The sequence below is a fragment of the Cannabis sativa genome, chromosome 4, assembly GCF_029168945.1.
Source record: "Cannabis sativa cultivar Pink pepper isolate KNU-18-1 chromosome 4, ASM2916894v1, whole genome shotgun sequence".
In the NCBI taxonomy this organism is placed as follows: Eukaryota; Viridiplantae; Streptophyta; class Magnoliopsida; order Rosales; family Cannabaceae; genus Cannabis; species Cannabis sativa.
In genome coordinates, this window is record NC_083604.1 from 42,907,594 (window position 1) to 42,934,809 (window position 27,216).

Here is a 27,216-nt window from a genome sequence, read left to right on the forward strand (position 1 = left end):
CAACTTAACGCTGCAATCTGATCTATTAGAAAGAATTAAAGCCGCTCAGATGACTGATCCAGAGTTAGTGAAGATCAGAGATGAGGTTTTGGCTGGTCAAGCCAGGGATTTTTCAGTGTCAGACAACGGGATGCTTCTGTATAAAGCTAGGGTTTGCGTTCCGAATAGTGTGGAACTCAGGAATGAGATCTTTGAGGAGGCTCATTCTACCCCGTATTCTCTGCATCCCGGCACCACTAAGATGTACCAAGATCTTAAACCGTACTTCTGGTGGAGCGGTATGAAGAAGAATTTGGTAGAATTCGTATCGAGGTGCCTCACTTGTCAGCAGATTAAGGCTGAACATCAGAGACCAGCAGGCTTGTTGCAGCCTCTAACCCTACCAGAATGGAAGTGGGAAGATATCACAATGGATTTTGTGGTCGGGTTACCTAGGACCACGGGTTTGTTTGATTCCATCTGGGTAGAGGTGGATCGATTCACGAAATCTGCTCATTTTCTGCCTGTCAGAACAACATTTACAGTGGATCAGTTGGCAGAATTGTATGCCAGAGAGATTATAAGACTTCACGGGGTACCGAAGTCTATAGTTTCGGATAGGGATCCGAAGTTCACCTCCAAATTTTGGCAGAGTTTGCAACGAGCAATGGGTACAAAGCTGTAATTCAGTACAACATTCCATCCTCAGACAGATGGTCAGTCCGAAAGGACAATTCAGATATTGGAGGACATGTTACGAGCCTGTGTTATGGATTTTGAAAGCTCGTGGAATAAATATCTACCGTTGATAGAATTTTCTTACAACAACAGTTATCAGAGTACGATAGGGATGGCTCCCTATGAACTGTTATACGGTAGGAAGTGTAGATCTCCCATCCACTGGGATGAGACAGGGGAGAGAAAATACTTAGGTCCAGAATCAGTGCAGCGGACTAATGAGGCAATAGAGAAGATAAAAGCTAGAATGCTTGCCTCACAGAGTAGACAGAAAAGTGATGCAGATCCGAAACGCAGAGATGTTGAGTTCCAAGTAGGGGACCATGTGTTTTTACGGGTATCTCCGATGAAGGTGATCAAATGTTTCGGGAAAAGAGGCAAGTTATGCCCTAGATTTACAGGACCTTTCGAGATTCTCGAGAAGATAGGTCAAGTGGCATATCGGTTAGCGTTGCCTCCAGCTTTATCAGCAGTTCACAACGTATTCCATGTCTCGATGTTGAGAAAATACGTTTCAGATCCCTCTCATATACTTAGTTATGAGAGCCTAGAACTGCAGCCAGATATGACTTACGAAGAACAGCCAGTGCAAATCCTGGATAGAAAGGATAAAGTCCTTCAGAATAAGACCATAACTTTGGTCAAAGTTCTCTGGAGAAACAGCAAGGTGAAGGAAGCCACCTGGGAGCTAGAGTCAGATATGAGAGCTCAGTATCCAGAGTTATTCAGGTTAGATTTCGGGGATGAAATCCTTTTAAGGGGGGAATAGTTGTAAAGACCGCTTAGTTTAATTTGGAAATTAGCAGTTAATCATGTTTAATTATGAAATTATTTATAGCTATTTAAATAATTATTATACTGTTATTATTGAATTCTGAGATGCATTTTATGTCATTTAGTAGTTTTCATAATTTTGCATTTCCGGTGCCCGGTAACATGGAACTCGGTGTTTGGCTCAGTAAAATCACAACTTAGTATGTTAGTAGTTGGGACGGTTTATTAGACATTGGGAATGTCGGGAATGGCCGGGAATTTAGAATTTCCCAAAAATACCCCTTTAGTGTTATTAATGTGATTTTAGTGTGAAGGGGCAAAAGGGTCATTTTGCCCCATTGTTAGTTTGTCTTTTTGTGGCTTAATAATTGAAAAGATATATGCTTATTTGGTTATTATTTTGGCTGAAGTAAAAGGAGTAAGTAGCACTTAAATTTCATTTCATTTCAAAACTTAGAAAAAATAGAAATTTTTTAAAAAAGGCTCTCTCTTTTCCTCTCTCTCTCTCTCTCTAGGGCTGGATTTCCTTTGATTTTTCAAGCTATTTTCCTGCAATCTAAGTGTTCTTCAAGCTTTGGTAAAGTTTCTAAACCTTTCCCTTTTGAAATTTATAGAAAATGTTGAAAAAGATGAGGTTGCATGCATAGTTTAAATGGTTGTTGCTGCTGTGATTTTATTGTTGTTTTCAGAGATTTAAGCATGTTAAATTGAGGATATTTGAGCTGTTAGTAATGCATGATAGTTAGGTTGCTTGAGTTATGGGTTTTTCTATGCAAAAGCTTGAGTTTTCAAAGTGGATTTGTGAGTTTTGTTGCTGTGTTTGTTGAGGTCGAATTCTTGTGTTTTCAGAGGCTTTTATATGCATGTTTAAGTAGGTTTGATCTGATTTGGATGCATGTTAGTTGAATTTAACCAAGTTTGAGTTTGAACTCAAAGCTTGGAGCTTTAATGGCACTTTTTGTTTCTATGCATTCTGGGTGATTTTATTGCTTTAGAATTGTTATTTGGGTCATATAGAACAGGTCTGGAAGGTTTGAGGTTGTTTGGATTAGATTTGAGCATTGTGTGAATTTTTGAATTTCTGCCTGCGAGGAACCGGAATTCCGGTTGTGCATCCGGAATTCCGGATGGGTTTTGAAAATTCCCAGAACCGGAATTCCGGTTGGACAACCGGTCTACCGGTTGGGGAAATTTCAGAAACCCTAGTTTTCCTCGTTTTTATGTTTTTTGGGGTATTGCCATGCTTTTTATCGATAGGGAAACTTTTAGTTCCTAGTTTAAGTCCTCGGAAAGTGATTTAATGTATCACTTATAGTGTTGTGATTTTTATGGTTTAGGAGCCTGTAATCCGCCGCGCAGATCGTTCCAGTCAGGTTGACCGGCACACCTGAATTCGGAATCCAGGTAAGATTAGTATAACAGTATGCATATGTAGATTACATGTTTAGCGTGCATGTAGGAAGCCTGTTAGATTACATTAGATATGTATGTTGGCTTCGAACCATCCGACTGTGTCACGTCGGTACAGGCTGGAGTATGACCAGCAGTTGGAGTATGACCAGTTCGACCGATTAGGCTGACACTGTATCACGTCGGTACAGGCTGGAGTATGACCAGCAGCCGGAGTATGACCGGTTCGACCGATTAGGCTGATACTTAGGTTGGTGGTTCCGTACTATTTGACGTATCACGTCGGTACAGGCTGGAGTATGACCAGCAGCTGGAGTATGACCAGTTTGACCGATTAGGCTGATACTGTAACACGTCGGTACAGGCTGGAGTATGACCAGCAGCCAGAGTATGACCGGTTCGACCGATTAGGCTGTTACTTGTCAATAGTACCGTCCCTATGAACGTTCAGAACTCAGTACCGTGTTGGACACGGCAGTTAGGGGGACTCAGTATCGTGGTGGACACGGCAGTTAGGGTTATGGTCAGGGGTATGGGCGTCTGATCATGACCGGGATTTATGTATGAGTATTTTTATGCTTTTCTTACTGAGTCTGTCGACTCACAGTGCTATGTTTATGTGTAGGTAAGGGCAAGGCTAGAGCTGATGGACCGTAAACGAGCCTATGAAGATTGTACATGTCGGGGCGGTTAGGCCTGGAGCGTACGATCATCGGGACAGCGAGGCTATTTTTGTAACTAGTCGCTAGGCGACAAATATTTTGTATAGACAGTAAACTTTTGTAAATGATTTTGTAATCGGGATCCCGAGTATTTTGTATAAATATTTTACAAGTTTAATTAAAAAGCAAAAAATTTTAATTAATCACGTTTTCCATAAACCTCGTTGATTAGCAACGAGCTACACAACATGTTTAAAAATCACGTAATACGCCTATGCTAGTTAGGGTGTTACAGTAGAGAGCTGAGAACTGAGAAGAGGACGGGAGAAAGAGCGAGTGAAGGTGTGAGGCGCACAGAGATAATCAATGGTGGTGTCTGGTGGACGGGAGAATTGGAGTCTTCGAATTTTTAATTTAGGGATTTAGGGTTAGAAATTTGATTTTTTTAAAAAAAAAATTAATGCATTAGCGGATCGGGTCATCCCCGACCCGAAAAAAATCTAACCGGGGCGGGGCAAAGGCCCGAATATCGATCCGATTGTACCGGGGCGGGACTGCCCCATCGGGTCGGGGCCCCTATCCGATCCGCGAAAAAACCCCAATTTGCCATTCCTAGTTGGACTAGATAAACTTTTCCAGTCTATTTTGTGTTGGACATAATAGCCTGGGACATAAAAGGGGTATTTTTCTAGTCCAATATTTTTAGACTAGAAAAATATTTTTAGTCCAACATTTTTAGACTAAAAAAATGTCTAGTCCAAACTAAAAAATGTCTAGTCAAACTATGCTGGACTTAAAATTTTTATTCTATTTTTTTTAAATATATATAAATATTAAATAATCAATAAATATAAATATTCTTAAATTTTAAATATATATTAATTAAATTAATAAAAATAGTATAATTTTAATTTTAAATTTGAATTTAATAATTGATTGTAATTATACAAAATTTAGCATAATAACAATATTATAACACAGTAAAAATACAACAAAAGCAATATATATATGTAACTCCAAACTTCCTGAATGCAAAATATAAAAACTAATGCTATCTAGATTCAAGCAAAAAAAAAAAAAGAAAAAAAAAGAAATAAACTCCATATTCAAACAAGAAAATCAATTTTTCCTTTAATTTGTACAAAAACCCCAAGTCTTCAATGTAAAATACCAAGAACTCACTGCAACAAAAATAGAAAACTCATTCCTAGACGAGATCTGAAAGATCTATACAAGTAGATCTCGTTCCTGAAAACCATTTGGCTAAACGAGACCCGATGTTACCCAAACAGAGTCATGGAGCTTCAGAGATGATCCATCAGCTTCTAACCGTGAACTACTCAAACGTTGGTTCCATCTTCACTCATGTCTTTCGCTCCAAGAAGAAGATGAAGAATGATCGAGATTTGAACACCTTCGGTTTCAAGAATCCTTCTAGTCGATGAAGGAGACTGTTACCAGTGTTACATGCAATGTGAATGGTGTAGTGGTGACATATTAATTTTTAATGGCATATCAAGCCAATAGTTTTCCTTTCCTTTTTCAATTTTGCAACACTTATTGTTTTGCATCTTTTACAAAATGGCTTACTTTCACCGCTAATGATTAAAATAATGAGAGTATGCAAAATTCTTGATTCTTTTTACTTAATTTTTCTTGAATTTTTTTTATTTAACATATATGAATTCTTTCTTACTTTTGAAGACAATTTCTAAGAGAAACAAAGTGACACGGTCCAAAATGCTTATATTAGGGGCGCACAGTTCGAAGACCATCATGAGATATATCCATGATAAAGTAAGAAAAGTTTCATAAATCATCTTACTTTTAATATGTATTTCTTTTAATCATTTTTTTTTTGTAGCTTAACCCAACAACTGGAGCCTATCCAAGTGTTATTGACACGTTTGAACAACTCTACAAGAAAAAGAATGACAAGAGCCAGTGGTTGAGTGATGTTGCAAAAGAAAAATATGTAATTATAGTTAAACCTAATTATGCGGGCATTGGTGCAGAGATTTGAGTGCGAGTATTCCAAAATTTCAGTTAGATCTCCCACCACTGCACTTTGATGATGTTAAATCTAGTCAGGCAGAGGTGGGAGATAATGATGGCCAAGACAATGATGATATTGATGATGATGCAACCGATATGTAGTAGTATTCATTTTATTTCAGGTGAGATAATTATATTTATGTTATTATTTTATGTGTTTGTATACTAACTTTTAGACAACTATAACTATAAACATATATAATTAGAATAATTTAAAATTATGTTTTAATTTGTCATGTTTTAATTTTTTAAGTTATTTGAATAAATAATTTGTAAATTTTTTAAATTAAATAATATTAATTAAAAATTAAATTAAATTACAAAGTTTTATCGGCATATAAATGTGCATGTAAAAGTAAGTCTTTTACCAGTGCATATTTTTGTTGGCAAAAGTTGGACTTTTCCTAGCGCGTTAATACGCTGGTAAAAGTAAGACTTTTTTCAGCATACATTAGGCTGCAAATGGGTTGGGTTGGGCAGGTTGATGTTATTTTAATAGGCCAGCCCAATTAGATCGGCCTATAAAATTTCAACCCATTAACATTATTATTTTGTACAACCTAACCCAACCCAACCCATACGTTATAATGGGTTGAGTTGGGTTGTAACCCTTATTTCACAATAAAAAAATAAATAAAATCTTCACACAATAAAATTCACACCTAGAATAATTAAGGAAAATATAAAGTTTAAAATTCAAACATAAGTAAAATAATCGAAAGTTCAAACATTACAGTCATCCAAAATCAAAAGTACCCAAAATATAATTCTTGAAAGTCATTTAAAATTGTCCATAGTGATTAAAAACATAAAATAAAATTGAAGATTTTCATAAACCATCATTCAACATCCATCTTCATCTCTTTTGGTGGGGATCCCTTGACCTTAGATTTATCATCATATGAAAGAATATAAATTAATAACTATAATAAAAGAAAAAAATTATATTCAATATTCATCAAATATACTATGTTACCATCTTCAAGAAACTCATAAGTTTGAATTTCATTCAAATACTCCTTAGTTTAAATTCCTTCATGATTCCCTTTCAACCAACTTTGAGTGTAAACTAGTGCCTCCACTATTTTAGGACTCAAAGAACTTCTAAAAAAGTCTAAAATATATCCATTAGTACTAAACGCAGATTCAGAAGCCACAATTGATACATGAATAGCAAGGATATCTTTACAATCAATGACATGATTTTAAACCTACTAGCATTATCCTTCCACGTCCAAAGTAGGATGTTGAATAAATAACTCAATGGATTGATAGGTTCTTCAAGCAAATACCTATCAACATCGTTCATCTTTTCGCTCACAAAAGTTTGTTGTTGTTGCAAGTAATTTTTTAATAATCTACTTCGATTAAATTCATTCAAATCGTAAGTTGAGGGTGAGTTGTTGGATTAAAATCCTTTGTGGGCACATATGTATAATGTATTGTTGGAAATTATTTTACCAGGATCTTAGATCTACTCACAAGTATGTTTATTAACATCCTAAATAAGAACTTTCTAAAACGATAAATTAAACACATATAAAGTTTAAGAAACCTTACATTGGGTGCAGCGGAATAATATGACTCCTTCCGTTCAGATATCTAGCCCTTGATTCCTTTCTGTAGCAGAGCATTATCAATATCTGAACCTGGATCTCTTTCTCTAAATCTTTGATGCTGAATCTCCTTTGCTGATGATCTTTCTTCACGATCTTCCTCACTATGATTGAGGTATCACTTGATGTGTGTGGGCACTACTCATACACTAAGGATTTCGAAATTATCAAGGAAGAGAGAAAGAAGAAGTGGCAGCTAAAGATAGGGAGAGAGAAAGGCTCAGGTTTTTCTCTGAAGGAAAAATAGAAAATTTAAGTGTAATTTTCCTGAAGCCTTCACTATCTATTTATAGCATTCCACTAGGGTTAGGTTTGAATTATTTGCATTAAAATAATGAAAATATCAGTTTAAATTTCCTACAAAAGTGGCAGGCCCTATACTAGTGGATTTGGGCCTCACTTTTTGCAATTTTGCAGTTTTACCTTTTCTGCATCTGATTTTCTCAAAAACGCCAATTTTCTAATTCAACCATTTAAATGTCAATTCTAACTATTTAATAACTATAAATAATTATTAAATAATATTGTCATTTATCATATTTATTAATTGAACCATACAAAGTATCATAATTAACAAATATGCCCCTATAAACTCTTTCTTTACAATTTCGCCCTTACTTAGTGAAAAATTCACAAATAGACATAGTCTAATTTGAGAATTATAATTGATTAATCAAAACCAATTACATGAGTCTTACAAGCAATATTATTTCAACTAGTGGGGGGACCATGGGTCTATATAACCGAGCTTCCAATAAGTAGATCAAGAATTTAGCACTAAAATTCACTAACTTATTAATTCTTTGTTGAATCCACGCATAGAACTTAGAATTGCACTCTCAGTATATAGAATGCTCTATATGTTCCACCATATAGACACATCATTAGTTATCCATTGTTATAATCCTAATGTGATCAATGATCCTCTATATGAATGATCTACACTGTAAAGGGATTAAATTACCGTTACACCCTACAATGTATTTATTCCTTAAAACACTTGACCCCGTATAAATGATATTTCAGCTTATGTGAAATGAGTACTCCACCATTTATGTTCGTTTGGTCAAGCTCGAAGGAGATCATCCTTTGCTTACTATTCGCCAGATAGAAGCTATAGATTCCATGTTTATGATAGCGCTCCCACTCAATTGCACTACCGTGTTCCCAAAAAGTACGTATCACCCTGACCAAAAGGTAGGCTTAACTAACAATTCAAGGAACACGAATAGCCTTTCAAGAATGAGCCTAATCATAACAGGATTAAGATCATTTGATCTAGGATCAACTAGGCGATATTGACTTGAATAGATATTACGGTAAGTTTAATTAAATCTAAGTCAAAGTTCAATATCGGTCCCTTCCGATGCATACTCCATGCATCCAACCTGAGCTTTACTTTAACCAATGCTCTGGAAAGAACATAGCACTTCTCCAAATGCAAGTAAACTCTGTTGTAGATTATCATATCGGTAAAACCACATGTCGATAAATCTAGGAAACTTTATTCACATAGTCATGTTTACTTTCCAATGTGTTGACGGCACAATAAACAGGATCAAGTATGTGAAAAGGGTTTCAGATGAATTTATACATTATGTACATATAATCATGAAATAAATCATGTGAACCATGCAACATTAAATGTTATTTCTGATCTATATTAATAAGTAAATCTGATTATATTGAAATGAGTTTTATTTAGGGCATAAAACCCAACAAACTCCCACTTGCACTAATATAAAACAAAAAGTGCGTTTCAATTAATCTCAACACCTTGATATACAAATCAAGTGTAGTAGTAGTAAACTCCTCGTAATAGGATCTGAAAGGTTGAATTAACCACAACCTTTTCTCCACTATTACTCTTCCTTAATCACAAAATCATTGATAATGTGAAATTCCTCTCTATATGTTTACTCTCTTGGGATACTGGATTCTATACCTTTGGCAACTACTTTTGGTTAATCAGGAAATTAACACTAGTAGTTTAAGGCAATTTGGAATGGTGCCAAAGATGTATAAAACTTTTCTTAGACTGAATAAGTACCTTCCCTGCAGCTTTAACATTCAGTCTCTCTCTGGTAGACCTAGAGACTTCAGATAGGTTTTTACACTTCTCCAAAATTACTATTCCACCCCCAGAGTAACCACCATCTTATCAGAAAGATTTTCTAGCACAAAGGCAAATTTCGAAATCTGATATGGTGTAGTCTAAGAGTTTTAAACACACCCTTATAGACTAACATATAGTTCCTCTTCTTAATCTTAAGATTTACTTGATTGTCTTCCAATGTTCTTCTCCTGGATTAATCTGATACCTACTCATTACTCCCACTCAACGGCAGTGTACGGTCTAAGGCATACAAAAGCATATCTAAGACCTCTCACTGTTGATATAAGAAATTCTTTCATGGCTTTATCTTTTCTGGAATAGTTAAGACTTTTCCTTAGATAAATAAAATCTATGTCTAAGAAGTTGTGAAGCTTCTATAGATTGCCATTAGAAAGAAAATGCTTCAGCATCTTACTAAAGTAAGTTGCTTGCATTAGAGTAAGTAATTACCAGGTATACCACAAGCCATAGGTTTAGATAAACTCAAACCTATAATACTAGGAACAGGAAGTTTTGTTAAGTCCATTGAATAGACTTATAAACGAAAATTTTCTTTTATGTCCTTGTAATAGAAAACTTTAGGTTACTCCATGTGAATGGATTGAACCATAGTTCTATTGGCTTTCTTCTTAGTTTCTTATCTTGACAATCCATTAATTGTTTAAACTCACAATGGATTTTAATCACTAGTGTCTCCCAAGTCATAAGAAGATGAGTTCCTAGAAACTCTCCCACTACGACAAGGTACCGTGAATTATGTCGAAGAAAACTAAATGGTATTGATCTCTTCGGTTGTGACAAGACAACAGAGGCAGTGGGATCATCATATGTTATATAAGATGATAGAACACTTTTGGAATCAAGAATTAAATATCTCCTTTATTTGCTACTTGTTTTCAGACTTAGTCATTATCTTAGAAAAGTAGTATTTGTTTGAACAAACACTTTCTTATCTATTGACAATGGGATGGTCCACCCCTAATCACTTAGAATAGCTAACAAACCATGGTTAACAGTTCTAGCTTTTCTTAAGATTTTGATTAGGTCATCCATGAATCTAGTAATGATTTACATTAAGTATACAACCATTACATCATTCTGAAATTGTATTACCATAGAAGGAATTAGGCAACGACTAGTAACTAATCATCAATGTGCAACTCGAAATTTCTGGGAAGGTAAGTTTGGATATAATTCAAAAATCAATTTAATGATCTTTGAACTGCATATCTACTAACTATTTCTCCACCCCTATCAGTTCGCAAGATCTTTAACCACTTACCTTAATGGTTTTAACCATTGCTAGAAATTAATGAAATTTTTCAAACATTTCAAATTTCTTGCTAAAAGGTATAATCTAGAGTTATCGTTTTAAGAATACAACGAAAAACTCATATCCACCCCTGAATGTACATCCATCTGCGAATGAGATGAACTACTTTCAGTGGATATAGGCATATTAACTCTTTGCAGAGATTGATCTTGTCAAATCAACTATGAACAAGATACAAATGCCATAGATTAAAAAAAATGTGGTAGTGTCTTTTGATGACATAGGTTTAGTTACATCAAAGAGTTCTTAGAATAGTGCAAGTGGATCCTGGTCACAGAATACCTAACTCATATTCCATACAGTTTGAATCCATTAATAAAAGATGGATATTAAACACTTGAGAAAGTGTAACTGTATTGTATTTTGGAATTAGAAATATAAGAAAATTTCTATTTGGAATCTAAAATTAAAGTCAAAGACTTAAATTTATACCAAATATTATGAGTAATTCCATCTTGGACCAGCACTACTAATACAAACTCTAAGTCAGATTTGCCCATACAAATAGGAGATTTCTAAGATTGAGGATTTATATCAATTGGGAATAGAATTTCGGGATTATAATCATATGGTCATTTAATTTCTGAAGAGAAAATATAATGACATGAAATGATTTATAGACCATTCATCCAATGATATATTATTAAGCTAATTCGAAATGAATAAGCTAAGAGGAATTAGGATAATTTCGTTTATAAATAAGAATCCAACGATGCTTCGATTAGCGAAAGACAAAGTAATCTTATTTATGTAATCTTCTTGTTTCATATTGTAAAAATACTAGTCTAAGGTGTCATCAATTGATGAACAGCTAGATGTCGCATATACAATACTTATCTTTCGAGATCTTACACTATTATGTATGTCTAATGGTGAAAATCCATTAGGGATTTATCTCATTAGAAAAACAAACATGTTAGACCAACAATGAAGATTCGAAATTAAACTACAACTTAATAACAGAAAATAACATGGTTCAATATAAATTCATACACAATTCAGAAATTATAAGCATATAGCAAGTAGGAATGACAAGTGAAAATACTAAAACATACAATCCTAAATAATTTCTAAGGTTTTTCAACAAACTGATACAGTGTCCCGTTTAGGCGAGAGTCAAAGCATCATCCATTGAATAGAGTTGTCAGCTCATCTAAAATGATAACCATTCTAGCAACCTTTTATTCGATCAAGATTGGAATTCAGCGTTGTCCCGTTTAGGCGAGAGTCAAGGCAATTCTATCTTATGAGCTTCCACCATTGTTTCATAATTTGCAAGTCAAGTATGGTCGCCACCATTAGGGTGATCCATACCATACAAAACACTTACAAACTACTTATCATGCGAGGTTAAACGGTGCGAAATTGCTAATGAACGTTCCTCCATTAGGGAGGATTACTCACTAAAACAAACGCGGTGTAAAACCCACAATGGAGATCGAATATCTTTTGATAATAAAGCTCATTATTTAAAAAAAGTTGTATTTTCTTTTATTCTCTTTATTTATTCTATTTATTTTAAATATATATTTATTTAATTAAAATTTCCAATTTAGAATGAAAAATTCTAAATATAAATTTTAATTTAATATTTATAAATTTTACTTAGATGGATATGAAAATAAAATGAATTATTTCCATCTTAGTAATAATTTCCAATAAATATTTAGAAAAATATTCAATTTAAGTTGTTACAAAATTAATTTAAATTAATTTACAACTCAAATTTATTTTCTATAAATATATATTGCATTTCGAAAAATTAAAGTATATAAGAATACAATTTTCGAAAAATGCATATTAAAATAAAAAAATAAATCCTGGAAAAATTATTCTAATTTAATGTTGGCCCAAAATTAATTAATAAAATTAATTTACAACAAAAAATATAATTTTCCTATTTAATTAAATATATAAGAAAAAATTCAAATATTTAAGTATGATGATGAAAATCAACTTAAATATTAATTTTCTATTTAATTAAATACACTAGAAAAAATACTTCAAGCAAAAATATCATCTATCTAGTTTTTCCTTTGACTAATTAATTCAATTTCTAATAATATATTTTAATTCAATTTATTTTAAATTAATCAATAAATGAAAAAATCATTGATTTAAGTTGGTCCAAAATTAATTAAAATAAATAATTAATTTACAACTTAATCTATTTTTCAAGATAAAATTCGAAATTCTAGCATTTAAGAAATGCAATTTCGAAAAAATTGATTAATAAATTAAGAAAAAATATATTTTGAAAATTATTTAAACTTAGTTGAAAAATTAAATTTCAACTAAAAATAATTTTCTATTTAATTAAATGTCATGAAAAAGAAATATTTAAGTATGATGATTAAATCAACTTAGATATTTAATTTTCAAATTAATTAAATGTATTAAATTCAAGAAATAAATAATTAAGTGTAGAGAATACTTAATTATTAATTTCTAGTTTAATACTAGGAAAAATATACTTAAAATAAATTGTACCAAAATTAATTAAATAATTAATTTCACAATTTATAATATTTTCCTATTTAATATTAGAAATAATAAGTAGTTTAGAAATAACTATCTAGAAAATATCTTATTTGACTAAGTATCTTTTCCACAAAATTTGAAAAAATATCTAATTTAAGTTGTATTAGAAAAAATCTAGAACCTAAATATTTTTCAAATTTAAATTTAATTAAATATCAAAAATTAAGTTGTAACCACTTAATTTGAAAATATTCCATTTTAAGTTAATATTCGAAAAGATATTAACTTAAAAAAAAATATCTAAAGAATCTTAATAACCAATGCCTAAAATTCCTCAACTTAATTTTGAAATTTTGAATTCAAAAGATATTCAGATTTAAGTTGGTTAGTTGAAGATAACTAAATATCAACTTAAATAGGAATATTTAATGAAAAATTTAAATTAAGTTCCAGAAAGAATCTAGATGGTTATAATTCTATATTTAATTAAATACAAGAAAATACATATATTTAGCTTAGAATAAAAAAATTCTTTAAACTATAATTTTCTTAAATTAATTTCAAAATAAATGAAATTAATTATGTTGCTAATCAATTTTATTAGGTTAAACTAGTGTAATTAACCTAGTACAGTTGTTCAAATCAGGCAAATGGGCCTTCACAATTGGGGTAGTTTGTGTGAGGGGGTGCTGGGTTCAGTATGTCGTACCCACTTCTATGGCTCCCAACTCTCACACAAGGCCCAAAAGAGAGGAATTTAACCTTAATAAGAACAACTGTTATTAATTGAATAGGCCCAAAAACTAAATGGGCCTAAATAAATTCTATCAAAAACTATGATAATTTATTTTAGCAACATTAACCTATATGCATCTATAATAAAATTAAACACATAGGCTCACACAGGCACACTTTGGATGGGTCCTATCATGTTGCTAGGTCATACACAGATGAAAGAAGATTGTAAATATACCTGTTACAAATTATTATCTTGACCAAGGGAGCCATCAGATCATTAGATCTGGCAAAAGGTAACCATGGCTATTTGCAATCAAGTAATAATAGGTTTTGAAAACTTACAAACAAGCTAAAACCACATACTCCTGCAACAAGGTTAGCTGGATAGTTGGATGTAGGATTAAGAAAAGGATTAGCAAAACCCTAACTAGATAATTATGAGTTAATTGAGGAATTATATTATTATATAGTTCAATATATGTGAAATTATATGAAATTTTAACATGTTAAGACCCCGTTGGTGAGCCAGGGGCATTTTGGTAATTATGACCCGAGAAGGGTAAATTGATGAAATTAATTTAATTATGTGCTTAATAGAACTATATTATTATATAGTATGCCTGTGTTGTCTTTTCAGGTGTGTTCTGACAGGTTGGCGCGGTATAGTCACAACCGGGTATTTCGGGCCGAACCGGGTTCGGGCCCGAAATGAAAATTAGATTGAATTAATTGGCATTTTATTTGATAATGAGAAATCTGAAATTTAATTGGGTTTGAATTGGTGTGTAAATGTTATTTTTTTGCCCTTGCATGCCTAAGTGAATGTTATTTGGCCCTAGGGGCAAAATGGTCTTTTAGACCCTTAATTTATGTTTAATAAAAGAATGATTTTAAGGAAAATAAGATGAATTTTCTGGTGTTATTCTCTCTCTCATCCGACCCTCTTTCTCTCTTCCAAAACCTCTTGATTTTTCAAAATTTGTTTGGAGAATTGCTTGAAGTAGGTGTGGAATCAAAGCTTTGCAATTGTGGAATTTTGAGCTTGCTTTTGGATTGAGTTTAAGGTAGTTTTCTCAGCTTTATTTCTAATTAAAGTTTGCTGATTTTTGTTGTTAGAAGAGCATGAAAATGGTTGTGATGTTGTGAATTGCATGTTCTTGATTTTGATGTTGATCTTGGTGAATAGAGTGTGTAAAGCATAATTTAGTTGTGATGTAGGTTTATTGAGCATGGAATGTGAGTTATTGGTTGAGTTTGCAGCTCTGATTTTAGTGTTGTTCTTGAGTTTGTGTTTTGGGGTTTTGATGTTCAAGGTTATGGACTTGAATTCTAGGTTGAATTTTGCTCGAAGTGTTGAGCTTGACTTGAGGTTGTTAATCTTATGTTGGGGATGCATATTCTGTGATGAATTTAAGCATGAAATTGTGTTTTACTCCCTGTTTTGGTTGAGGTTCGATTATATGGTAAAGTGGGCATGTTTAGACCTTAAAATCTGGTTTTCTGGGTTTTTCGAACCCAGTGGCCGCGGCCAGATCTATGGTCGCCGCGGCCATAAAACCTGGCAGTGAACCATCTTTTTCCTGATTTTGTTTTGGCCATAACTTTTGACTCGGGACTCCGTTTGGGACGTTCTTTATACCGTTGGAAAGCTCTTTTCAAGCTCTATGTGATTATCTGTATTGTAAATGCCATGCTTGAATTTTTTTGAGTTAAAAGTCAGGGGTTAACCCTAAGTATGAATTATCCCGGATTTGTGTGACTAGGATTACCGGCACCTGATCAGGAGCACCCGGGGATTTGGAATCTCCTTCTATAGCTGGACAACAGGTAAGACAGTGGTTTGCACGTAGAGTATGTGCAGTGGCGCTTATGTTGAATATGATATATGTGAGTTATGGTAACCGGGATTAGGGTTATTACCCTAATAGGAACGGTTTGTTAGCCTAGGGTTATTACCCTAGTGAAATATGTGTATAAATGTCATGCCATGTTAATTGAAATGAAATTTAAGGATTATGCGCTCAAGGCATAATTAGGTTGGACTCGGTACACATAACCGAGATGAACCACTTCTAAGGCCTTAATGTATTTAGACGTGTGAGAGCAACACGTGGTTCTACGTCACGTAGATTTAATTAGATGTGTGAGCGTAACACATAGGTCTACGCCACGTAGACATAAATGGGCATGTTGATATAGTGATTAGGTCTGTGCTATACAGACATATGTAAATGAGCATATTATATTTATTGTGATTTATCTTGTCTTCTTTGGGCTTGGCTCACGGGTGCTCTACTGTGCAGGAAAGGGTAAGGCATTAGCTGATCTGCCATGAGTTTTCAGGAGCAGGACGAAGAATGTACATGTTCACGCCACTTCAGACCAAGCGGGTTATGGGTCTAACAGTGTTGACTTTTGTATTCTGTTTTGCCGCTTAGGCCGGCTAGTAAGAAAGAACTTGTAATAATTTTGTAAATATTTTTGGGATCCCAACTATGTTTGAAAAGTTTAAATATATTACAAGTTTATTTTCAGTCTGTTTAATATAAAAGTTTAAATTCTGCGCTATTTTTAATTAGTAATCCCGGTTAGGGGATTAGGGTTTCATAATAGTTTTGGGTAGCGTGCCTAATTATTTAGGGCGTTACAATTTGGTATCAGAGCGCCAAGGTTTTTAAACTTCCTGTAGACCGGCCGAACATGTACATTCGTCGTCAGAGATAAGCTCGACTCATGGTGCAGTAAGTATTGAGAGTAAATACTTGACTGTATGTGTGATCATCTGTTTACCGCTTTCCATTTTAGGCAGTATGCAAGCATCTAGAGTATGTATGTGTTATGTGATGCCATGCTATAAATGTTATTTGTTTATGTAAATATGTATGAGGTAAATAGATGAGTTAGGGTTTAAGGCATTAAGTGCGTAAGTGTGGTATCGGTGCTTAACTCGCTGGGGTTGTTGATTTCAGGGGTACTAGTAATGGACCCTCCGCAATCATCCAGACCACAGGGCGAGCAAGTAGAGCCCGGGGCTACCCGAACCGATCCACCAACACCGCCTCCACCTCCGCAAAATCCGGGGGATAATGCGGAGGCTGTTAATGCTAATCCTCCTGCTGATTGGCAGCAGATGTTTCATGAAATGCGGAGTGTCATACTTCGTCAAGAAGAAGAGTTGCAACGTTTGAGGCAACAAGCTGTCCCAGCTAATCAAGGGTTACCACCAGCTCCTGTGCCAGTGGTGGGTAACCAAGGGTATGTTATGTCGCACCGGGACTCTGTGTTCGAGCGGTTTGTGAAGCTGCAACCTCCAGCTTTTCTGGGAGGTATTGATATTATTAAGGCCGATCAGTGGATGAGCACTGTTACCCGTATCCTCGATAATATGGGGGTGACGGGAACTGAGAGAGTAAATTGTGCGGCCTTTATGTTTCAAGATCATGCCCGCGTCTGGTGGGACATAGTGAATCAAACCCGGGATGTCAGTGTGATGACATGGGATGAATTTAAGAAACTTTTTGAGGAAAAGTTTTATAATGTGGCTGTAAGGACTTCACACCAAGAAGATTTTGTGAAGTTGACTCAGGGGAAAATGTCTGTGGCCGAGTATACTCTGGAATTCGATCGGTTATCTAAATTTGCTGGTGATCTGGTGCCTACAGATTTCACCAGAAAGCAGAAGTATGTTCGAGGACTAAATGCTACAATCAGTCGAGACTTGAAAATTACCACATCCCATGACACTCTGTATAAGAGAGTGGTAGACTTGGCCTTAATTGCTGAAGAGGCTGAGCAGCAGGTAATGAAGGAGCAGGCTGCAAAGGATGCCGCCATGGCATCAAACCCTCCTGCTGGTGGTAACGTCAGTAAGGGGATCGACAGTAGCAACCCTGAGCACAAGCGGAAGGCTGAGGCTTCTGGAGCGTCAGGGGGAAATAGAAAATTTCGGGGAAATAGAGGTGGCCGTCAGGGTCGCGGGTCCTCATTTCGATCATATCCAGAATGTCCTAAATGCAAGAAGCATCATCCTGGTGAGTGTCGAGCCAAGGCATGTTTCCAGTGTGGCATGGTGGGCCACTTTATCAGAGATTGTCCCTAAGCCAGGAAAGAAGAGCCTAAGAAGAATGTTGCTCAGAACCCGGGGCGACTTTTCACTATAACTCAGGCAGATGCTGATGCTAGTCCGTCAGTTGTGACAGGTCAGTTATCTATTAATGGTTGTGCTTATACTGTGTTATTTGATTCGGGAGATACTCATTCATATGTATCGAGTACGGTGATAGAAAGTTTACATAAGCCATGTGATATTTATGCTTCGGGGTTTGGAACCCTGTTACCCTCGGGAGACCTGATAGTATCCACAAGGTGGATTCGGTCCTTGTCTTTTTGGATTGACGGTTGTGAATTGACCGCCAATCTAATTGAACTGCAATTATCTGATTTTGACATAATCCTGGGAATGGATTTTCTGTCTAAATATGGAGCAATGATTGATTGTAAACGGAAGATGGTGGTGTTTGAGCCCGAGAGTGCTAACCCAGCGGTGTTCGTGGGTAAAGTTCAGGGGGCGCGCATACCGAGAATATCGTTGTTGAAAGCTAAAGACCTGATGGGTAGAGGTTGTCTAGGGTTCATAGTCACTGCAGTGGACACTAGCCAACCTGTAACATCAGGGCCTGAGAGTACGAAATTGGTATGTGAGTTCCTTGATTTCTTTCCAGAAGATTTGCCGGGATTGCCACCTGTCCGGGAGATTGAATTTGTTATTGAACTGGCTCCGGGAGTGGATCAAGTGTCTAAGTCACCGTACCGAATGGCTCCAGCTGAGTTGAAGGAATTGAAGATACAATTGCAAGAGTTACTAAATCTGGGATTCATCAGACCGAGTTACTCACCTTGGGGTGCTCCGGTTTTGTTTGTGAAGAAGAAAGACGGAACCCTGCGAATGTGTATTGACTACCGGGAGTTGAACAAGCTTACCATTAAGAACAAGTATCCTTTACCTCGAATTGATGATCTGTTTGATCAACTGAAGGGGAAGACGGTTTTTTCCAAGATCGATCTTCGCTCAGGCTATCATCAGCTGAGAATTCGAGAGGAAGATATCCCAAAAACTGCGTTCCGTACTCGGTATGGACACTATGAATTTCTTGTGATGTCTTTTGGACTCACTAATGCCCCGGCAGCATTCATGGATTTGATGAACCGAGTGTTCAAGGATTACCTGGATAGGTTCGTGATTGTATTTATTGACGACATTTTGGTGTACTCTGAGACAGAAGAAGAGCATGAGTTGCATCTCAGAGCGGTTTTGCAAAGGTTACGGGATCACAAGCTTTATGCTAAGTTCAAAAAGTGTGAATTCTGGTTATCCCGTGTCTCATTCTTGGGGCACATAGTGGATAAAGATGGGATTATGGTGGATCCGGCCAAAATTGAAGCTGTTCGGGATTGGCCAGTACCAAAATCGGCTACAGAGGTTAGAAGTTTTCTGGGTTTGGCTGGTTATTACCGTCGGTTCGTTGAGAGTTTTTCAAACATTGCTGTGCCCTTAACGGAGCTGACCCGGAAGAATCAGAAATTTGTTTGGACTGATCGGTGTGAGAAAAGTTTCCTGGAGTTAAAGCAACGCTTGATTACCGCTCCTGTACTAACTCTTCCTTCAAATAAGGAAAAGTTTGTAGTATATTGTGATGCCTCGAGACAGGGTCTCGGCTGTGTGCTTATGCAGGCTGGGAGGGTAATAGCGTATGCTTCTCGGCAGTTAAAGGAGTACGAGCAGAGGTACCCTACTCACGATTTAGAACTCGCAGCAGTGGTATTTGCGCTAAAGATTTGGCGGCATTACCTTTATGGCGAGAAATGTGAGATATACACTGATCATAAAAGTCTGAAATATTTCTTCACCCAGAAAGATTTGAATATGAGGCAGAGGCGTTGGCTAGAATTGGTGAAGGATTATGATTGTGAGATCCTTTATCACCCTGGTAAAGCCAACGTGGTTGCTGATGCCCTGAGTAGAAAAGGTCAGAGTCAATTGAATTCTATGAAGCAAATCCCTCAACAGCTAGCAAATGAAATGACTCGAGCTCAAATTGAGCTGGTTGTGGGGCAATTGGCTAATATTACCCTGCAATCCACTCTTCTTGAGAGAATTAAAGAAGCGCAAAAGCAAGATTCAGAATTGATAAAAACCCGAGCTAGGGTTTCGGCTGGGAAGGCTAGTGATTTTTCAGTAGATGAAACGGGAATGTTGAGATTTGGGAATCGAGTTTGTGTGCCTATGGATGAGAACATCAAGAAAGAGATCATGGATGAGTCTCACACGACTCCTTATTCAGTTCATCCAGGGTCGACAAAGATGTACCAAGACCTGAAAGCCATGTTTTGGTGGCCAAGCATGAAGAATGACATCGCTGAGTATGTTGCAAAGTGCCTTACGTGTCAGCAAGTAAAAGCTGAACACCAGCGACCTGCAGGGTTGCTGCAGCCGCTGAAAATACCAGAATGGAAATGGGAAGATATAGCTATGGACTTCGTGGTAGGTATGCCTAGAACCACGGGACAGTTTGACTCTGTGTGGGTCATAGTAGACAGGTTTACAAAGTCTGCTCACTTTTTACCTGTTCGGACGAATTTCTCCATTGATCAGTATGCTGAGTTATATGTTAGAGAAATTGTTCGTCTGCATGGTGTCCCAAAGTCCATTGTGTCGGATAGAGATCCGAAGTTTACATCAAGATTCTGGGAAAGTCTGCATCGAGCTATGGGAACTCAGTTAAAGTTCAGCACAGCTTTTCATCCTCAGACGGATGGGCAATCCGAGAGGACCATTCAGATTTTAGAGGACATGCTACGGGCATGTGTGCTTGACTTTGAAGGATCATGGGTAAAGTACCTTCCCCTGATCGAGTTTTCTTATAATAACAGCTATCAGGCAACAATCGGGATGGCTCCCTATGAACTTTTATATGGAAGAAAATGTAGATCACCTATTCACTGGGATGAAGTAGGTGAAAGAAAGTTCTTGGGTCCCGAAGCTGTTCAGAAAACAAGTGAGGCAGTTAACAAAATTAGAGCGCGAATGCTCGCGGCTCAGAGTAGGCAAAAGAGTTATGCCGATCCAAAGCGTCGAGACATTGATTTTCAGGTCGGGGACATGGTATTTCTCCGAATATCTCCGATGAAAGGCGTAAAGCGCTTTGGGAAGAAAGGAAAGCTTAGCCCGAGGTTCATTGGACCTTTCGAAATCCTTGAGAGGATAGGGCAAGTAGCGTACAGGTTGGCTATGCCCCCAGCGCTGGCAGCTGTACATAATGTGTTCCATGTTTCAATGCTTCGGAAGTATGTCTCGGACTCGTCCCATGTCCTGAGTTATGAAGCGTTAGAACTTCAGTCAGATTTGTCATACGAGGAACAACCAGTGCAGATACTTGATAGAAGAGAGAAAGTCTTGAGAAGCAAGACTGTGGCACTGGTGAAAGTACTTGTGGAGGAACAAGAAAGTAGAAGAGGGAACACAGGAGCTCGAGACGGATATGCGAGCAGAAATATCCGGAGTTGTTCGAGTAAATTTCGGGACGAAATTTCTATAAGGAGGGGGTAATTGTAATACCCGGGATTAAGAAAAGGATTAGCAAAACCCTAACTAGATAATTATGAGTTAATTGAGGAATTATATTATTATATAGTTCAATATATGTGAAATTATATGAAATTTTAACATGTTAAGACCCCGTTGGTGAGCCAGGGGCATTTTGGTAATTATGACCCGAGAAGGGTAAATTGATGAAATTAATTTAATTATGTGCTTAATAGAACTATATTATTATATAGTATGCCTGTGTTGTCTTTTCAGGTGTGTTCTGACAGGTTGGCGCGGTATAGTCACAACCGGGTATTTCGGGCCGAACCGGGTTCGGGCCCGAAATGAAAATTAGATTGAATTAATTGGCATTTTATTTGATAATGAGAAATCTGAAATTTAATTGGGTTTGAATTGGTGTGTAAATGTTATTTTTTTGCCCTTGCATGCCTAAGTGAATGTTATTTTGCCCTAGGGGCAAAATGGTCTTTTAGACCCTTAATTTATGTTTAATAAAAGAATGATTTTAAGGAAAATAAGATGAATTTTCTGGTGTTATTCTCTCTCTCATCCGACCCTCTTTCTCTCTTCCAAAACCTCTTGATTTTTCAAAATTTGTTTGGAGAATTGCTTGAAGTTGGTGTGGAATCAAAGCTTTGCAATTGTGGAATTTTGAGCTTGCTTTTGGATTGAGTTTAAGGTAGTTTTCTCAGCTTTATTTCTAATTAAAGTTTGCTGATTTTTGTTGTTAGAAGAGCATGAAAATGGTTGTGATGTTGTGAATTGCATGTTCTTGATTTTGATGTTGATCTTGGTGAATAGAGTGTGTAAAGCATAATTTAGTTGTGATGTAGGTTTATTGAGCATGGAATGTGAGTTATTGGTTGAGTTTGCAGCTCTGATTTTAGTGTTGTTCTTGAGTTTGTGTTTTGGGGTTTTGATGTTCAAGGTTATGGACTTGAATTCTAGGTTGAATTTTGCTCAAGTGTTGAGCTTGACTTGAGGGTTGTTAATCTTATGTTTGGGATGCATATTCTGTGATGAATTTAAGCATGAAATTGTGTTTTACTCCCTGTTTTGGTTGAGGTTCGATTATATGGTAAAGTGGGCATGTTTAGACCTTAAAATCTGGTTTTCTGGGTTTTTCGAACCCAGTGGCCGCGGCCAGATCTATGGTCGCCGCGGCCATAAAACCTGGCAGTGAGCCATCTTTTTCCTGATTTTGTTTTGGCCATAACTTTTGACTCGGGACTCCGTTTGGGACGTTCTTTATACCGTTGGAAAGCTCTTTTCGAGCTCTATGTGATTATCTGTATTGTAAATGCCATGCTTGAATTTTTTTGAGTTAAAAGTCAGGGGTTAACCCTAAGTATGAATTATCCCGGATTTGTGTGACTAGGATTACCGGCACCTGATCAGGAGCACCCGGGGATTTGGAATCTCCTTCTATAGCTGGACAACAGGTAAGACAGTGGTTTGCACGTAGAGTATGCGCAGTGGCGCTTATGTTGAATATGATATATGTGAGTTATGGTAACCGGGATTAGGGTTATTACCCTAATAGGAACGGTTTGTTAGCCTAGGGTTATTACCCTAGTGAAATATGTGTATAAATGTCATGCCATGTTAATTGAAATGAAATTTAAGGATTATGCGCTCAAGGCATAATTAGGTTGGACTCGGTACACATAACCGAGATGAACCACTTCTAAGGCCTTAATGTATTTAGACGTGTGAGAGCAACACGTGGTTCTACGTCACGTAGATTTAATTAGATGTGTGAGCGTAACACATAGGTCTACGCCACGTAGACATAAATGGGCATGTTGATATAGTGATTAGGTCTGTGCTATACAGACATATGTAAATGAGCATATTATATTTATTGTGATTTATCTTTTGTCTTCTTTGGGCTTGGCTCACGGGTGCTCTACTGTGCAGGAAAGGGTAAGGCATTAGCTGATCTGCCATGAGTTTTCAGGAGCAGGACGAAGAATGTACATGTTCACGCCACTTCAGACCAAGCGGGTTATGGGTCTAACAGTGTTGACTTTTGTATTCTGTTTTGCCGCTTAGGCCGGCTAGTAAGAAAGAACTTGTAATAATTTTGTAAATATTTTTGGGATCCCAACTATGTTTGAAAAGTTTAAATATATTACAAGTTTATTTTCAGTCTGTTTAATATAAAAGTTTAAATTCTGCGCTATTTTTAATTAGTAATCCCGGTTAGGGGATTAGGGTTTCATAATAGTTTTGGGTAGCGTGCCTAATTATTTAGGGCGTTACACTTTTGTTGTGCCGTCTTTTAGACGGAATTTAGTTTTTGTTTCTTTGTTGGACAAATTTGGATATTCTTGTTCATTTGGAAACAATCAGTTTACTTTGTCTTTAAATTCAAATATTATTGGAACTGGTTATTTGAATACTTATGACAATCTTTATTTGCTAGAAACAATTGCATCCTATAATGAAACCTTGCATGTGGAATCACGAGGTACTAAACGCAAATTAAATAAAGAAAATTCAGCGTCATTATGGCATAAATGCTTAGGTCATATCTCAAGAGGTAGATTTGAGCGTCTTGTGTCTGATGACATTTTAGAGTCTCTTGACTTTCACAGATTTCAATGTCTGTGTAGATTGTATCAAGGGAAAACAGACCAAAACTAAGAGATTAGGTGCCAATAGAGATTAGGTCCCTCTGGGGAGAAACATTAAAGACAGCAGCTTACATTCTCAATAGAGTACCAAGTAAAGCAGTTGCAAAAACACCTTATGAGCTTTAGACAGGTCGAAAGCCTAGTCTAAAGCATTTCCACATTTGGTGATGTCCAGCTGAGGCAAGGCCTTATAGGCCACATGAAAATAAATTGGACTCCAAAAGAGTTAGCAGCTACTTTATTGGTTATTCTGAGCGATTTAGGGGCTATAAGTTTTATGATCCCACTAACAGAAATATTTTTGAGACGGGAACTGCAACATTTTTTGAGGATGTTGAATTTGGGGGGAGAAATAAGGTTAGAGACATTGTTTTTGAGGAGGAATTGAATTCAAACTCAGTTCCTACTATCATTTTAGACAATGTTCAGGCTTCCACACCTGTCATTGATCAAAGAAATGAATCCGGAACTTCAACAAGACAATGTTGAACAACTCCCAAATCAAAATGAGGCTATTGTTCCAGAAGAACAAATTCAACACCCTCAAGAACAAGAGCCATTAAGGAGGTCCACAAGAGAGAGAAGAAATGCTATTTCATATGACTATTTTGTATTTCTTCAAGAACATGAGGATGAAATTGGAATGATGGAAGATGATCCAATCAACTTGCATCAGGCCATGAAAAGTTCTAACTCTCAAAAGTGGATTGATGCCATGGATGAAGAGAATAATTCTATGCAAGACAATAAAGTTTGGGAAGTTGTCCCATTACCAGAAGGTGTAAAACCAATTGGTTGTAAGTGGATACTTAAAACCAAGAAGGATGAATATGGTAATGTTGTGAGATTTAAGGCACGTCTTGTAGCAAAAGGCTATACTCAGAAACAAGGCATTGATTATACAGAGACTTTCTCTCCGGTTTCATCGAAAGACTCTTTTAGGATAATATTGGCACTTGTTGCTCATTTTGACCTTGAGTTACATCAGATGGATGTTAAAACAACGTTTCTCAATGGCGACATTGATGAGACAATTTATATGGAGCAACCAGAAAACTTTGTGGTTGGTGACCCAAAGAATATGGTTTGCAAATTAAAGAAATCCATCTATGGACTCAAGCAAGCTTCTCGTCAGTGGTATCACAAGTTTCATCAAGTAATTATCTCATTCGGTTTTGAGATGAATATTATTGATGATTGTGTATATCACAAGTTCAGTGGGAGTAAATACATATTTCTGGTTCTATATGTCGATGACATATTGCTTGCTACTAATGGTATAAGCTTATTGCACGAAACCAAGAGATTTTTATCTAAGAAATTTGAGATGAAAGATCTTGGTGACGCCTCTTTTGTATTAGGAATTCAAATACGTCGAGATCGTTCTCGAGGTATTCTTGGATTATCACAAAAGAGCTATATCGATAAAGTACTCAAAAGGTTTGGCATGCAAGATTGTAGACCAGGTGATACCCCTGTTGCTAAAGGAGACAAATTCAGTCTTAGACAATGCCCTAAAAGCAGCCTTGAAATTCAGGAAATGAAAAAGATTCCCTATGAATCAGTTGTAGGGAGTCTAATGTATCTTCAGGTATGTACGCGTCCAGATATTGCGTACATTGTTGGGATGTTAGGCAGATATTTAAGCAACCCTGGTATGGACCATTGGATAGCAGCCAAGAGGGTTATGAGGTATCTTCAGAGAACAAAAGATTACATGCTCACATACAGGAAGTCAGATCATTTGGAGGTCGTAGGGTATTCGATTCGATTTCGCTGGATGCCAAGATAGCAGAAGGTCTACATCAGGCTACATTTTCTTGTTAGCTGGAGGAGCTATATCCTGGAAAAGTGTCAAACAGACACTTGTAGCTTCTTCCACTATGGCAGCTGAATTCGTAGCGTGTTATAAGGCATCAAATCAGGGAATATGGCTGAGAAACTTTGTCACTAGGCTGCGTATTTTGGAGAATGTTGAAAGACCACTTAAGATATTTTGTGACAATAAATCAGCAGTGCTGTATTCCAACAACAATAGGAGCTCATCCAAGTCAAAGCATATTGACATAAAGTTCCTTGTTGTGAAAGAAAGAGTGCAGAGTGGACAGATTTCCATAGAGCATATTAGGACAAACTCCATGATAGCGGATCCGCTCACAAAAGGATTACCACCCAAGGTCTTTCATGAGCACACTGCTCATATGGGTGTAGTATTACTTGAGAATATCATGATTTAGTGGGAGTTTGTATTCTCTTTGCTTTATGTTTGTTTAAGACATTTATGTATTTGGTTATTTTCTGATCAGAAATAAAGTTTTCAGTTTATTCACTCTGTTTTGTTATGTTTAAGTTTGACCTCACTTTGGTTTAAGGAGGACCAGTTGGAAATAGGCATGTTCGGTTCACATTGCATGTAATTTCCATGCTACACATCCATGATTGATCTATGTCATTTGGCTATATTTGTATATGTGACCATTAATGGGTTTAGCCATGATTCATATGACGAAAATCGCTTTGATCCTATATGGGTATAGTTGATGGACGAGATTGTTGTGAATACCTTTACGCAATAGCAAATTTTGAGCTCATAAGGTTATACATTTATCAGGTAACATATGTTGCCCAAGTGGGAGATTGTTAGATTAAAATCCTTTGTGGGCACATATGTATAATGTATGTGCTATTATAAAGTGTGATACAAAATTAAGTGACCAATTATGTTATTATGGGTATCAAAAGGGTATTAAATTGTCATTGAAATAATGTGTAAATACCATAAGTTAATTTATAATTTGTTGAGGGGCCAAATTATAAATACCCAAGAGTTATTCTAAAATGACTCTATAAATAGGTAGTGGTCCCCAAGAAACACTAGGGTTTCTGTATTCTCTCCTTCCCCATCAGAGAAAATACTTGAGAAAATAGTGTATTCTTGGAAGATCAAATCCTTCTCTGCAATCTCCAACAATGGCTTCAGGTTAGTGCTTCCGCTCATCTTTTATCATCTTCTTCTTCTTTAATTTAACAAAGGCTTTATAGATTTATGATTTAGGGTTTTCTATATTA

General features: G+C 36.2%; 1 protein-coding gene and 1 long non-coding RNA gene across 2 annotated transcripts; both read left to right on the forward strand.

Moving 5' to 3' along the window:
* Positions 1-14,866: 14,866 nt before the first annotated feature.
* LOC133036940 (uncharacterized) lies at positions 14,867-18,423 on the forward strand. Its single transcript, XM_061113719.1, has 4 exons — positions 14,867-14,966; positions 15,666-15,729; positions 16,206-17,933; positions 18,410-18,423. Exons 3-4 carry the CDS (start codon positions 16,883-16,885, stop codon positions 18,421-18,423), a joined length of 1,065 nt encoding a protein of 354 aa, XP_060969702.1. The 5' UTR covers positions 14,867-14,966; positions 15,666-15,729; positions 16,206-16,882.
* Positions 18,424-22,004: 3,581 nt separating this feature from the next.
* On the forward strand, positions 22,005-23,659 carry LOC133036497 (uncharacterized). Its single transcript, XR_009687124.1, has 3 exons — positions 22,005-22,187; positions 22,887-22,950; positions 23,429-23,659. It is a non-coding gene; the product is annotated as an uncharacterized LOC133036497 (long non-coding RNA).
* Positions 23,660-27,216: the final 3,557 nt, after the last annotated feature.

Coding starts and splice junctions, on each gene's coding strand:
- LOC133036940 (XM_061113719.1), top strand. CDS start 16,883: ATGGACCCTCCGCAATCATCCAGACCACAGGGCGAGCAAGTAGAGCCC.